At 42.5% G+C, this 15858-nt stretch overlaps 1 protein-coding gene across 7 annotated transcripts in view; it reads left to right on the forward strand.

Moving 5' to 3' along the window:
• The window catches only part of LOC139564496 (protein spire homolog 1-like), a 61348-nt gene that overhangs the window by 15223 nt on the left and 30267 nt on the right, over positions 1 to 15858 (forward strand). For all 7 annotated transcript variants that reach the window (XM_071384063.1, XM_071384065.1, XM_071384064.1 and 4 more), the window contains exons 3-5: positions 6117 to 6353; positions 9603 to 9728; positions 15595 to 15669. In XM_071384063.1, coding sequence (XP_071240164.1) covers positions 6117 to 6353; positions 9603 to 9728; positions 15595 to 15669 — 438 coding nt within the window. The remainder of the gene's footprint in view (positions 1 to 6116; positions 6354 to 9602; positions 9729 to 15594; positions 15670 to 15858) is intronic.

The raw sequence follows: 15858 nt of genomic DNA on the forward strand, positions 1-15858 counted from the left end.
TGTAGTGTATCTCTTGGAACCCAGAACCCAATATTATGTGCTCTGGCTAGGTACTATGTTAGATTTTTTGTAACATTCTATTAGGAGAGACTACTGTTGATGGTATGTAAACACCGCTCAGACCAGAAACGCATGGTCTGACAGTGGTTTCCTGTTAGGTTGCTGCCAGCCAAAGGACTTCATGTTTACTGGGGCTGCTGTGCAGTCTGATTTATTTCCTGTGACAGGACTAATGAGGAGGTATAATTGCAAACTCTTCATTCCCCAAATTGTAATTTTCTCCAATCGTTTAATTATCTAAAACCTAGCGCTGATTCAAACTAATAGCAAAGGCTACTACACATGGTCAGCATCTGAAATGGCACCCTATAGTGCACTACTCTCTACCACTCTCTGGCAAAAAGTAGTGCCAGAGCGTAGGGATTGGAAGTAAGGTGCCATTTCACATTTTCACTTGGTCACACACCCCTGTAGTGTAGGACTAGGGTTGCAAAAGTAGTAAACTACCGGTAATTACCAAAGTTACTGGAATCTTCGGTATCTTGTTTTTGGTATATCTTTCGTACCAAAGTTACCAGTTTGACACAAATATTTATAACAAAAATATATTGTCATTGTAAAATAAACAAGTGTTACATTTTTTTTTAAAGGATATTCCGTGCTGAAACTCTCATATTAAACACCAATGGCATCACTAAGTTGATAGCTTATATTTAGAATAATGTTTTACAGCTTTGTCATTCTATTTTTTTTATCTTAAAATCATCTTATTTGATTATTTTATATTTTACATGTGATACCTCTGTTATTTTTTATAAAAATTGTAATTTAATTTGTTATTTATTTTTTTAGCAAATATTTTCTTACTTCCTTTTTAAAAAATGCTGCATTTTTGGTTAAGGGCTTGTTTGTAGTAAGCATTTCACGTGTTGTATTCGGCACATGTGGCAAATAAAATGTCATTTGATTTGAGAAGGCCACACAGAGGGCCTTTGACAGAGTCAAAGACTCCAACCACCCCAGTCATAGACTGTTCTCTCTGCTACCGCACGGCAAGCGCTACCGGAGCGCTAAGTCTAGGTCCAAGAAGCTTCTAAACAGCTTCTACCCCCAAGCCATAAGACTCCTGAACATCTAATCAAATGGATACCCAGACTATTTGCATTGCCCCCCCCCCCCCTTCTACGCTGCTGCTACTCTCTGTTATTATCACTTTAATAACTCTACCTTCATGTACATATTACCTTGACTAACCTGTGCCCCCTACATTGACTCTGTACCGCTACCCCCTGTATATAGCCTCGCTATTGTTATTTTACTGCTGCTCTTTAATTATTTCTTACCTTTATTTCTTACTTTTTTTAGGTATTTTCTTAAAACTGAATTGTTGGTTAATGGCTTGTAAGTAAGCATTTCACTGTAAGGTCTACACCTGTTCTATTCGGCGCATGTGACAAATACAATTTGATTTGATATAATTACAGATGCCTGTGATAATCTGAAGTACCCAAAATGGCCACTAGATGTCTTGTGATATATTACATAAAATCCTTGAAAGTTACCAATATTCTGGTATTTTACTGGTAAATTTGGAAAGTTTCCAGTAATATAACCTCCAGTGAAGGCTGCTGAGGGGGGATCGGCTCATAATAATGGCCGGAAACGGAGCAAATGGAATGTATTTGATACCATTCCACCTATTCCGCTCCAGTGATTACCACGAGCCTGTCCTCCCCAATTAAGTTGCCACCAACCTGTCATACCCTCCTTTTGCAACCTATGAAGGACTCCTTCCCAGCTTTCCTTGTTGTGAGCCAAACTTAGTGACCTATCATAGCCTTCTGAGAGAGGGCAGTGGAACTGTCATCCGTGTCCCAAATAACATCACATTTAGGGCACTACATAGGAAATAGGGTGCCATTTGGGATGCAAAGTTAATTCTCAGAGGCCAGTGGAGCAGAGACAAGCTGAGAACAACCTATCCTGAGGAGAGTGTTTTTACTCACTCAGTCTCCTGTCAGAACCCTGGGCTTGATATGGGAAGACAAGGTTAAATGTTCCTCTCCCAATTGGAGTGGTTTGTTAAGCCTTCAGTTATTCATTGTTTATACCTGAGGTCTTGTACTATGAAATGTGCTCTTGAATGTATTAAGTCCCACTGACCATGACCACTCCATGGTTTAATGATTTATATTGTTGTTTTTTTATTACCATTTTCATTATTTTATTTAACTTAGTCCTGCGTGTTGGAGCTCGAAGCCTAAGATTTTCAATGTACCCTGCAATCACACCTGCAACCCTGTGACTATTAAACACTCTGAATCTGAATCTGAAGACACCTTGACACAATATGCTAGTTTACACAGGTAAACTGAAGCCAGGCGTTATGGCACTGGGTTATGTAAAATAAAAATCCATTGTCCCACAGAAATCATTGTAGCCCTCCTCAAGAATCAAAAGTAAGAGATGGAATAGTATTTGGACCTGAATGTAAACCATATTAGTGTCTTTGTATGAGGCTGAATGATGCTGAGCCAGCAGACATATGACTATGGAAGATGGAAGATTAGTATTTGTGGTTGTTGATGCACAAGAGTGGCCATGTTGACATAACTGCTAGCCTCAAACAGTCACATTGCTACTGAAAAGGTACATATTTCATATAGGCCGAGCAGGTTGCTTTTTAAAATTGACAATAATTATCTATTCAATTCTAGTCACAATCATTGGTATTCATTCACCTTCAGGTTGTGTAAAGGAAACAGGTTGAGCCCATTGCAGAAGTCTAGGCAGAGGCTTGAGGGAGAAGTCTCCATGGTCAAAAAAGGTGTTAAAGGGGCAGTGCAGTTAAAAATGGGATTTTCTATTTTTTATTATATTTCCACACTAGGTTGAAATAACACTGAAATTGTGAAAAATTATTATAATGCCGTTTCGTGTAGGAGCATTTCAAGGGCCAAAAGAGGGTCAGGGAAATAAATTATAAAAATATATATATATATTAAAGAAATATAAATATTAAATAAACACACACAGTGATATAAATGACATACAGTGATTTGAAAATAAATGACAAAGACTGCATAGGGGCTTTAATGACAGAAAGCTGCACAGAGGCATCCTAACACAATGGTTCTATCTATCTGGTCTATTTAAAACCTCTAACCTTGGTAGGGTGTGGTACGTTAAGATATTCATGTTGACCTCAGGAGGGTGTGGTACTGGTATGGTATTTACAGGGAAAGACTGGATTGCGTGTAAAGAAAACATGTATGCGTGTGACAGAACCATTCCCTGCTCCGTGATCAGCTCACTCTCTCTCGTTCTCGCTCTCTTTCTCGTCATCTCTGTGACAGTCATGTGAGGAACGCAGGCAGTCTGTTTGATGTTGTTTTACCTGCTCATGGCTACGCTGCACTGCACAGTTAAAATCCTTATTCTTATGAGGGATTCTTCTCAGTGTTCTGATTCCTTTGTTCTGTCTTTGCTCTTCAGACTGGATGCAATGCATAGTTCATACTTTGACCTTCGACTAGCAAGGAACAATATCAAACACACCTCAACAATAAAGGCTTGAAGTTCCTCTTGCCTTACCTTGGCTTGCCTAGTGTCTGTCGGGCCTATCACAGCTAGGTTCACTTTGGTTTGTTCTACAATGCAGTCTGAATGAAAGCTGCTTAGACAAGAGTTTATAGGCGGACTTTAGTATTTTGGATTTGAGAGTGACTGGTCTCATGGCATAGGGGAGAAATGGTGTTGTTGTTTGGCTCTTGTGGGGCGTGTAACAGCAGAGAGTGGAGAGGGAGGTGGGGTGTAACATCAGAGGGGAGGTAGGGAAGAGCAGTGCAGGGTGGGGTGTAGCTAGACAAAGAGGGCTTATCCTCGTCAGGGTGCAGAGGTCCCCAGGTTCCCACTGAGCCAGGGTAGTGTTCTGTGTTCTAGAAGAGGTCAGGACAGATCCACTCACATGAATCCTCCTGGATGACTATTGATCTGAACAGGGTCCTATGACCTTGCCCATGAAGTCTGATCTACAAAAACACACCAAACTCCTCCCTCTTTTCTCTTACTTTCTTGCTCTCTATTTCTCTCTCTTCCTTTCTCTCACTTCATTTTCTTTTCTTGTCTCTCCCCCCCTATTTCTATCTATCTTTAATCCCCTATAATGACAAAGCGAAAACAGTTTTTTTGACATTTTTGCAAATGTCCCTCCATCGCTTTTACTCTCTCCTCTCCTCCCCTCCCATCCCCTTTCTCTTAACTTTCTCTATCTATCCTTCACTCGCTCTCTCTCTCTCTCTCCCCCTCTTTCTCTTCTTCTCTCTCTCCTTTCTCACTGTTCATCAGCAGCATTCAGGTTTGCAGTGTAATCCGGTGTGATTTCTCAGTCTTTTGTCTCGGGCTTGGCACACTAGGCCAGATCTGGCCTCATTCTCCATGATCTGCCATTCAGAGGCCAGATTCACCTGATTAACAAAGGGAAGCTGTTTCACTGCATTCACTGGGACTGCTAACATCTTTCTCACACACCTACTAGATTTGGACTTAAGCAGTGCTTAATTTGTACATCGGGAGGTCCAGGAACAAAAAGTGAGCGTGAGAGAGGGGTGACATAGGGAGCTCTGAGGAACACATGAGAAAAAAAATCACCTTTATAATAAAGCATTGCGATGCATATCATCACATTTGCGTAGTGACATAGAGCAGTAGAGTCGAGGCACTTACAGAAGTTGCACACATGGGATTTCTTTTGTGGCCTATGGTCCCTGACATTGTTGGCCTTTTATAAACGCATTTCATGCAATTCTATGTCATTTTACATGACTGGGGACTTTGGTATAATATTTTTTAATGCCACATTCATAACATCTGGGAACTCGGAACTGGGTCAGACTTCAGTGCGTTCAAGACACTTGGGAAATCGGGGAAAAAACGAGCACTACTGGGAAAATTTGTTTTGAATGGTCATCCTACTCAGAATTCCAAGTGGGGAACTGGCCTCTTTCTAGACCTCCGAGTTTCCTACCTGAAGATCACTGACGTCATGATTCGACCTCTTTTTTCCCCCCGAGTCACATTTGTCTTGAAAGCACCCTAATACTGAACAAACGATCGAAATGACAGGCTACTTTGAAACTGACAAACTGAGAATCTGAGATGAATAAAAACAACCCTCTCTTGAATCCATCAATAGCCTAGGCCTAGATGTGTGCAGACACATATTGTATACTATAATATGAGGAAGAAATGATAATCCTAAACATGCTTCCCAGTTTCACTGACCCACCCAATGATGCGCAGCTCACTTGCTGGTGATGACCTATGTGCTCGTGCCAAAAGCCTCTCTCTCTTGTTTTAGTTTGAATTTGGAAAGTATTCAGACCCCTTTACTTTTTCCACATTTTGTTATGTTACAGCCTTACTCTAAAATGGATTAAATAAAAATAAATCTTCATCAATCTACACACAATACCCCATAATGACAAAGTGAATACAGGAATTTTGAAATTTTTGCAAATGTATTAAAATAAAAAACAGAAATACCTTATTTACATAACTATTCAGACCCTTTGCTATGAGACTCGAAATTGAGCTCAGGTGCATCCTATTTCCATTGATCATCCTTGTGATGTTTCTACAACTTGATTGGAGTCTACCTGTGGTAAATTCAATTGATTGGACATGATTTGGAAAGTCAAATAAGGTCCCACAGTTGACAGTGCATGTCAGAGCAAAAACCAAGCCATGGGGTTGAAGGAATTGTCCGTAGAGCTCCGAGAAAGGATTGTGTCGAAGCACAGATCTGGGGAAGGTTACCAAAAAATGCTAGTTGGGAGAGTAGTTGGGATCGATGGAAGGATGGAACGGAGCAAAGTACAGAGAGATCCTTGATGAAAACCTGCTCCAGACTTCTCAGGACCTCAGACTGGCGGCGAAGGTTCACCTTCCAACAGGACAACGAACCTAAGCACACAGCCAAGACATTTTAGAATAAGGCTGTAACATAACAAAATGTGGAAAAAGTGAAGGGGTCTGAATACTTTCAGCAGGCACTGTATATGGATGGCAATATAATGATACCCAGTGTGTGTTGTTGCTTGTGTCCTGTCCTTCAGGTGATTGAGTCTCTGGGCATCATGATCTACAAGGCGTTGGACTACGGACTGAAGGAGAGCGAGGAGCGGGAGCTGAGCCCACCCCTGGAGCAGCTCATAGACCTCATGACCAACATGGGCGAGGCCGAGAGAGACGCCTGCCCTGACGAAGGTTACGAGGCCACCGAGGAAGAGGAGGAGGCCGAAGACGATCCCATCAACATCTGTAATGTCCGTGGCTACAGGGACATCCTGAAGGTAGGCAGCTGTTGATTGGGGGAGGGTGGTAGTTGATGATTAAAAGCCAAAATGTCACTACATGGGTGAATGGCAGGGTTAATAAGGAAATAGTAGGTTTTCTGCTGTCAAGCCATCAAGTGCAGTCAACTACAAAATGGTGGTGATCAGGTCAGGGTCATGGTACTGGAGCCTGCAGTTGTTGTATATGTGTCTTTCCTCCAGTAGTGTTGAGAGTATTACCTATACTAGATCCACCCACCATGTCCAGTAGTGTTAAGAGTATTATCTATACTAGATCCACCCACCATGTCCAGTAGTGTTGAGATTATTATCTATACTAGATCCACCCACCATGTCCAGTAGTGTTGAGAGTATTATCTATACTAGATCCACCCACCATGTCCAGTAGTGTTGAGAGTATTATCTATACTAGATCCACCCACCATGTCCAGTAGTGTTGAGAGTATTATCTATACTAGATCCACCCACCATGTCCAGTAGTGTTGAGAGTATTATCTATACTAGATCCACCCACCATGTCTAGTAGTGTTGAGAGTATTATCTATACTAGATCCGCCCACCATGTCCAGTAGTGTTGAGATTATTATCTATACTAGATCCACCCACCATGTCTAGTAGTGTTGAGAGTATTATCTATACTAGATCCACCCACCATGTCCAGTAGTGTTGAGAGTATTATCTATACTAGATCCACCCACCATGTCTAGTAGTGTTGAGAGTATTATCTATACTAGATCCGCCCACCATGCCCAGTAGTGTTGAGATTATTATCTATACTAGATCCACCCACCATGTGCAGTAGTGTTGAGAACAGACATCATACTAGATCCACCCAGCATGTCCAGTAGTGTTGAAAGAACAGACATCATACTAGATCCACCCAGTAGTGTTGAGAGAACAAACATCATACTAGATCCACCCAGCATGTCCAGTAGTGTTGAGAGAACAGACATCATACTAGATCCAACCAGTGAGTCCTTAGATGCCCCAATGGTGTTTACATAACAATAGCAGTGGCAGGAGGACCATTCTTTTTCATGAGCATGTCCTTATTTCTATTAGAGCATATTGGATGACTGCCATTCATATTCCATTCTTCCAGTTCAATTTAACATCGATAGGTTTAGGCTACTACATGATACTTGAATTTTCCATATACTCATCATGCGGTTGCTACAACCTAGCCTATGAATGAAAGTTTACAACGTAGGTGCACATAGGTCGAGAGACAAATTTGAGGTGACAGAAAGTGACATTCAATACCACCTTGCACTCTCTTGCCCGCATCTAGATGATCTAGGGTGTAATCATTAGTCCAATAGTTTTAAAAGACAGTTTCTGTTGGACAAGTGATGTATGTTTATCCCCGTTTCATTCCATTTAAGAAACATTTTCGGAATGAATACACCACTGATCAAACGTAAACACAGTTCACTTTCATAGCAGCCACGTTGTGTTCCTTCTCGCATCTATGCGTTTTCCTCCTCTCACCTTTTTCCTTCACTTGTGGACTTCAATGCATAACACATCAGCTGTAGGAGACCAGATAAAAAAACACTTTCCAAGCCAAACCATATCATAACCACTACACACAGCCTACATTGGTGTCACCATATTAGCTAAAGTAACATCCTAGTCAACATAGCTAATAGAACTAACGCATTAGTAAACCCGCTACAGTCATGCAGTAACGTTACAGTGTACAGTCAGTCAGTAAGTAGTTACACCGGCGGGCCCTGGTGACAATAAATTAGTAAAAACAAAAGCTTACCTTCACTTGGAAGAGTTCCAGTGTTGTGTTGGATAGTCATAGCCAGCTAGCTAACATAGGACCCCTCTGTTTGAGCAGGGTGTTTGAGCAGGCTAAACTAACTAGCTGCATTTTCTAGCTGTGAGTGAAACTGACAGTGAAAAAAAATGAAGAAATCACTCTCTCTTTTGCTTCTCCTTCATTTTTAGCATATGCTTTCAGTACTAGATTCATTATCTGGTGAGAACCATGAGCCACCTAGATTTTGTATTGAAGTCGCTGTAACCAGAGGAGGACAGAAGCTAGCTGTCCTCCGGCTACACATGGTGCTACACTACAGAGTGCCGCTGAGGCTACTGTAGACTTTCATTGCAAAATAGTGTTTTAATCAATTATTTGGTGACATATGAATATATTTAGTATCGTTTTATCTAAAAAGGAGAACTTTTTAAATGTAATTATTTATTATTTTTTAAATGAAATTCACTGAGGAGGATGGACCTCCCCTTCCTTCTCTGAGGAGCCTCGACTGAACTATAGTCTTCAGCCTTCCATCCGACCCGACACGAGGACAGACATGACAGTGGTGAAATAATGATTCTAGAGACAGGGCCCAGGGGATGGAACCAGGTCTCCATAGCGACCGCTTGTAAGGTTATCTGAGGCTGTGGACATCTGAGCTGCCTGGGTGACAGTGTCGCTGTTGTCTTGCCAGCCCTAGTGCCTGATGGCTAGATGCCTCCTCTAATAGCTGTCATCCTCTCTATCCTCCAGTCCACCCCTTGTCTCTCTCTCTCTGTCTGATGTTAAATACAGAGCCTTGCTCTAAAGGAACTGCCTGCCTCTCTCTCTCTCTCTCTCTCGCCTTCTAGATGTTTCACAACATTTCAGATGTATGTTCCTGTGTGATTTGCATTCAGGGATCTTCTCCTATATCAGCATGACTATTAAAAATGACTGGGTCAGGGAATATTGAGATGATGATGCTACTGGGGAAAGACTCCCTAATACCTAATTCTCAATTTCTGCTCCAGGCTGCCTCCTCTACACAGCAGCACCATTTATCTCATGGAAATGTTGTCAATTCAGGGAATTTACTTGGTGGGCAAGATTGCAGATGAGACGGCCAACCATTTTCTGTTAGAATTTGAGACGCTATATGGGATGGGAAATGCAGTGGACTACTGGTGCCAAGATCATGCCAAGAGCACCTTCTGTTCATCTCAGAGAAACAAGGACATACAGTATTTTGTAATCTGCTGTCACAAGGATACGTTCTGTCATCTGCTGAATTACCATGTTTACAGTATCTACAATGTTTTACTTACAGTACTACTTCTGTCTGTCTGTCTGTCTGTCTGTCTGTCTGTCTGTCTGTCTGTCTGTCTGTCTGTCTGTCTGTCTGTCTGTCTGTCTGTCTGTCTATCTGTCTGTCTGTCTGTCTGTCTGTCTGTCTGTCTGTCTGTCTGTCTGTCTGTCTGTCTGTCTGTCTGTAGATGTGTGTGTCTCATCTCCCCAGCCCTGGCGACGCCCCCAGCCACTACCAGGCTGTGTGCCGTGCTCTCTACGCTGAGACCAGGGAGCTACGCTCCTTCCTGGAGAAGATCAAGAGTGCCAAAGAGGTGAGGCTACCTACACATCAATGCGTGACCAACTGGGTTCCAACCCCCTGTCTCCTGTGTGCGACAATACTGTGCTAGTCCACTGAGCTAAAGGCTAGGAATTAGCTTGGGCAGGTAAAGAAAGTCTTCAGGTCTCAGGAAAGGTTACTCATCATGTGACCATGGTTCACCAAACCACCTCCATTTACCAATGCTCACAACACACTACACAGTACCTGACTGCATAGGCCCTCAGCTTGCTTACATAGTGGTTCTGTTCCATTGTCTATAGCATACTACTTAGCATACTAGCATGTATTCCCAATACATTGCTTTATCCTATGTGGTATGCTAACCAGTGTGGATATTGGAACAGCTCCGGTCTATTTCTGGGACCTGATTGACATCTCATTCTCAGGCTCCAGTGCACATAGGACCACTAAACCTTGTATTGTTAATCAGACAGACATGTAGACCAGGGACATATGTTCAGAGGTCATGTGACTGGAGAGACATTCATTCAGGAGATTAAGCAACATGACATTAAGGTGTTTCACATGCTTCAGAGAACTGATCAACATGGCACACTACGTACATGTCCTGTAATGGATCCTACTGTATATCAGCCTTGAGTCGTGTGTGTGTGTGTGTTACAGAGGAGAAGGAATGCAGGTTACTCTGTGTGTGTGTGTGTGTGTGCGTGTGCGTGTGTTACAGAGAAGGAATTCAGGTTGCTCTGTGTGTGTTCAAGTGAAACTGTCTATTACTCTGCTAAAATCAAGCAATTCGCTAAAAAAAGTAACACACACAACATAACCAGTGTGTTGGAATGGATACTTGGATTGATGTTGTACTGTAATGCTAGAGCCACAGCTGTTGTTTGTAAAACATACCCACAGCAGGGAGTCAGGATGAGACTCAGGCAGCAGTGTTGTTATCTGCCACTGTGCCTCGCACCGAGCCGCACGCATGGATTATATTTAGCATCTCATATTTCAGGACATCCCTAACCATGTCTGCCACTGGTCATCACAGTGATGTTTACTGTTGGATAGAATGTAATAGGGATAGACAATGTTGTGGACCAGGGACTGAGAGAGCGGAACAACAGTACATGCTGTGTGTGTGTAGCATTGATGGGAGTGATCTGTCTACCTCAGGGGAAGCTGCCTTGTAGTAGCTGTAGGTTTTGTTGTAAAATATCCTGCTCAGTCTTTCACCTAGTTGGGGAGCAGAGTCCACTTCTGTCTGTACAGTTCTGTAGTACAGTATTATAGGGCTTAGTTCTGTGGTGGTACAGATGTAGGATCTTAATTTGATCACCTTGTTGCAGGAGAACTTCTTAAGTTTGTATTTTCCACTTTGAAATTTCTGACTTTTCAAAATTTTCTCAAACCCTATAAAAATGTCCATTCATTATAATCCACATAATAATTCACATTTCCTGTTGTAGCAAGATTATTTTCCTGCTGTAGCAAACTGGCTCAAATGAAGATCCTACATCTGTACATAGGTAAACCCGTAATGCTGCTGTGAACATGTCTGCATACCTAAAGGCTTAGTTTAATGTCACACAATGCACTGCTGTCTGCCACAGGGTCACGTGCTAAATCAAATCAAATGTTATTTGTCACATGTGCCGAATACAACAGGTGTAGTAGACTTTACCGTGAAATGCCTACTTACAAGCCCTTAACCAACAATGCAGTTTTAATAAAATAGAGTTAAGAAAATATTGACAAAATAAACTAAAGTAAAAAATAACAATAATGAGGTTATATACAGGGGTTACCGGTACCGAGTCAATGTGCAGGAGTACAGGTTAGTCAAGGTCATTTGTACATGTAGGTGGAGGGAAAGTGACTGCATATATAATAAACAGCAAGTAGCAGCAGTGTAAAAACAATGGCGGGGGGGGTCAATGCAAATAGTCTGGGTGGCCATTTGATTAATTGTTCAGCAGTCTTATGGGTTGGGGGTAGAACCTGTTAAGGAGCCTTTTGGTCCTAGACTTGACGCTCAGGTACCGCTTGCCATGCGGTAGCAGAGAGAATAGTCTATGACTGTGGTGACTGGAGTCTTTGACACTGCCTAGGTCCTGGATGGCAGGAAGCCTGATGTACTGAGCAATAGTTCTTCCTATTGAAGATGAGCCACAGACTGGGTGCTACTCCCTAGGGACCCATACAGCTAAGCAGCACTCCCCCTCCACAATAGTACATCTGAAATGAGCGAAGGAATTGGACAGTTATATAATTCACTGTTACAAAAGAGAGTGGAGAGTCTTATTATGAGGAGAGGGTAAGAGCTTAGCTATGAAGAAGGGGAGACAAGTGTCAAGCTCTGTGGTTCAGGGGGCTACAGACAGACAGTACATCCAGTTTAGTTAGCCTATCTGGTGTATGCAACCAGATGTGAATAGGCCAGGATGTAGTCTAGTCTACTGTATGTGGAGGCAGAGACACCTAGGGCTATAGCAGTAGGGACAGGACTAAGGATCTGCTGGACAGTGCAATCTCTGGTCAAGATGCTTGGCTGTTCAATGTGGGACAAGGTTACGTTTATGTGTGTGTGTGTGTGTGTGTGTGTGTGTGTGTGTGTGTGTGTGTGTGTGTGTGTGTGTGTGTGTGTGTGTGTGTGTGTGTGTGTGTGTGTGTGTGTGTGTGTGTGTGTGTGTGTGTGTGTGTGTGTGTGTGTGTGTGTACATCTGTGTGTGTGTGTGTGTGTGTGTACATCTGTGTGTGTGTACATCTGTGTGTGTGTGATACCAGGAGAAGTAAGATGAGCTTTCGGCCCTGCATCATTCCCCTCCCCCGCTTGTCCTCCTCTGTCTGGCAGTGAGGCAGAGACGTGTTGTCCCATAGGGGATCTAGCTAGCTAACTGCATCTACAGGACAGCAGGCAGAGAGAGAGACCCTTTCTTTCATAACAAAGAGCTCTGTAACAGGACAGAGGGACACTATTAAAAGCATAGTTGTAGCTGAATCACCAAAGCCACTGCTGTTCCTATTTGCTCAGGGTTAAATACTATATGTTAGGAAAGGGATGGTATTGTGTTGGTCGTACAAATGAGCACCGGGTATTAAATCCAACATCATCTCACCCTGGGCTCCTCTGCTCAGAAATGATGTCCTTTTTTAAAATGTTTGTCAACAATCATGTTGTTATTCACGGACCATGGTAAAGCTTTCTGTTTTATGTTATTACATGAAAAGGGAATAAGTACCAACTGTTAATGGTAGAGAAGGCAAACACCTTAGCAAATGCCCTTCCAGTGCAGTGTGAGTTATGGCTCTGTATATCCAGTGAGAGGAGAGGCCCTGTAGTAAATCTCCTGTGAGGGGCTGTAGCAGAGAGACTCCCACGATTGCTCTATCAAACACCGGTGGGATGCAGAGTGACGCCCACTCTCTTACCACAAATAACAGGGAGAGAGAGGAGGAGGAGAGAGAGGAGGAGGAGGAGAGAGAGGAGGAAGAGAGGAGGCTTTCCAGTCTGCTGCAGAACAGATCCCTCAGTGTCCTGTCCTCTAATGAACTCCTGAATCAGGAAGAGAAGGGATGCAGGTTGCTCACTGCTTCATTGGTTGCATCCCAATTCTCTCAAAGTACACTTGCTCATTCCTTCCCATACATTTAAAAGCAGTGGATTGGTGTTAGCATGGGCTAGCTAAGGGAGTCCCCACACTATATTTCATACAGTCATCTTGACCATGGCTAAAAGCTGTAATGTCTGCTATGCATATACTGGCAGAACCATGCTTTATTCCCTATGGCAACAATGATGATTTTCAATCACGGATGAAAATGGACTGGGCATGAGTGTGGTGGGAATGTGTGAGTGTACCATCATGAGGCTAGTTGATAGGGACTTGTCAGGCTGCGAAGGCTCTTGTTAACTGTCATTGATAATCGAATAGGTATTGATTTGTGGGTGTGACTGATAGCAGGGCTAGCTGCCTGTCCTAATGCTGTGGTAGTCAATGAACTTGATTAACATCTCATTTCAACATGAAAGGATGAAATCTGTGGCTTTAAGGTCAGTTACTTATTTCAACGTCCTAAGCCATTTCTATCTCAATATCAAATCATTTCTGGGTAACAATTAAGTACCTTACTGTTATTGTTTTCAATTAAAATGGTCAAAAAGAAACATAAATTGTTTCTTAGCAAAAAACAATTTCTCAAGCAATAATTTTTCTAGGACTGTCAGAGTGGGGAAGGGAAAACTGAAAACTAGCCGTTATTGCCAGAGAGGTTTGGAACTATCTTTTGATGTCACCAGGCAGGCCAAAATTCAATCACACAAAAACAGACTGAAATTTCAAACACTAAAGGGCATTATCATTATTTTCACAATTAGACAGTATTATTCCAACCTCATAGTGTGGAAATATATATAAAACACAGGAAATCACGATGTTTGACTGCACTGGGCCTTTAAACTCACATTAAGCTCTGAGTGCTCATCTCTTTCTCACTCTGATCCCCCCATCTCTCTCTCGCTCTCTCTCTCTCTCTCTCTCTCTCTCTCTCTCTCTCTCTCTCTCTCTCTCTCTCTCTCTCTCTCTCTCTCTCTCTCTCTCTCTCTCTCTCTCTCTCTCTCTCTCTCTCTCTCTCTCTCTCTCTCTCTCTCTCTCTCTCTCTCTCTCTCTCTCTCTCTCTCAATTCAATTCAATTCAATTAAATTCAAGGGGCTTTATTGGCATGGGAAACATGTGTTAACATTGCCAAAGCAAGTGAGGTAGATAATATACAAAAGTGAAATAAACAATAAAAATTAACAGTAAACATTACACATACAGAAGTTTCAAAACAATAAAGACATGACAAATGTCATATTATATATATACAGTGTTGTAACAATGTACAAATGGTTAAAGCACACAAGTTAAAATAAATAAATATAAATATGGGTTGTATTTACAATGGTGTTTGTTCTTCACTGGTTGCCCTTTTCTTGTGGCAACAGGTCACAAATCTTGCTGCTGTGATGGCACACTGTGGAATTTCACCCAGTAGATATGGGAGTTTATCAAAATTGGATTTGTTTTCGAATTCTTTGTGGATCTGTGTAATCTGAGGGAAATATGTCTCTCTAATATGGTCATACATTGGGCAGGAGGTTAGGAAGTGCAGCTCAGTTTCCACCTCATTTTGTGGGCAGTGAGCACATAGCCTGTCTTCTCTTGAGAGCCATGTCTGCCTACGGCGGCCTTTCTCAATAGCAAGGCTATGCTCACTGAGTCTGTACATAGTCAAAGCTTTCCTTAAGTTTGGGTCAGTCACAGTGGTCAGGTATTCTGCCACTGTATACTCTCTGTTTAGGGCCAAATAGCATTCTAGTTTGCTCTGTTTTTTTGTTAATTCTTTCCAATGTGTCAAGTAATTATCTTTTTGTTTTCTCATGATTTGGTTGGGTCTAATTGTGCTGTTGTCCTGGGGCTCTGTGGGGTGTGTTTGTGTTTGTGAACAGAGCCCTAGGACCAGCTTGCTTAGGGGACTCTTCTCCAGGTTCATCTCTCTGTAGGTGATGGCTTTGTTATGGAAGGTTTGGGAATCGCTTCCTTTTAGGTGGTTGTAGAATTTAACGGCTCTTTTCTGGATTTTGATAATTAGTGGGTATCGGCCTAATTCTGCTCTGCATGCATTATTTGGTGTTCTACGTTGTACACGGAGGATATTTTTGCAGAATTCTGCATGCAGAGTCTCAATTTGGTGTTTGTCCCATTTTGTGGAATCTTGGTTGGTCTCTCTCTCTCTCTCTCTCTCTCTCTCTCTCTCTCTCTCTCTCTCTCTCTCTCTCTCTCTCTCTCTCTCTCTCTCTCTCTCTCTCTCTCTCTCTCTCTCTCTCTCTCTCTCGCTCTCTCTCTCTCTCTCTCTCATAGAATCTTCGGAAGATGGGTGGCGAGCCGTCTGAGGATCCCAGCAGAGACCTAAATGAGCTCCAGAATGCAGACTGGGTAGGTGACCAGCTCCTTATCACAAGCCTCACACAGCCCCTTTTACCTGGCAACACCCTTCTCTGACACCCTTATGTGACACCCTTAGGACAGGTTTCCCAGACTCATATTAGACCTACTCTGGGACTAGCATGTTTGTAGCCCAGAGGAGTATCTAGGCTTCATCTGGGTCTGGAAATTGGCCCTATA

Source organism: Salvelinus alpinus, chromosome 35, assembly GCF_045679555.1.
Source record: "Salvelinus alpinus chromosome 35, SLU_Salpinus.1, whole genome shotgun sequence".
In the NCBI taxonomy this organism is placed as follows: Eukaryota; Metazoa; Chordata; class Actinopteri; order Salmoniformes; family Salmonidae; genus Salvelinus; species Salvelinus alpinus.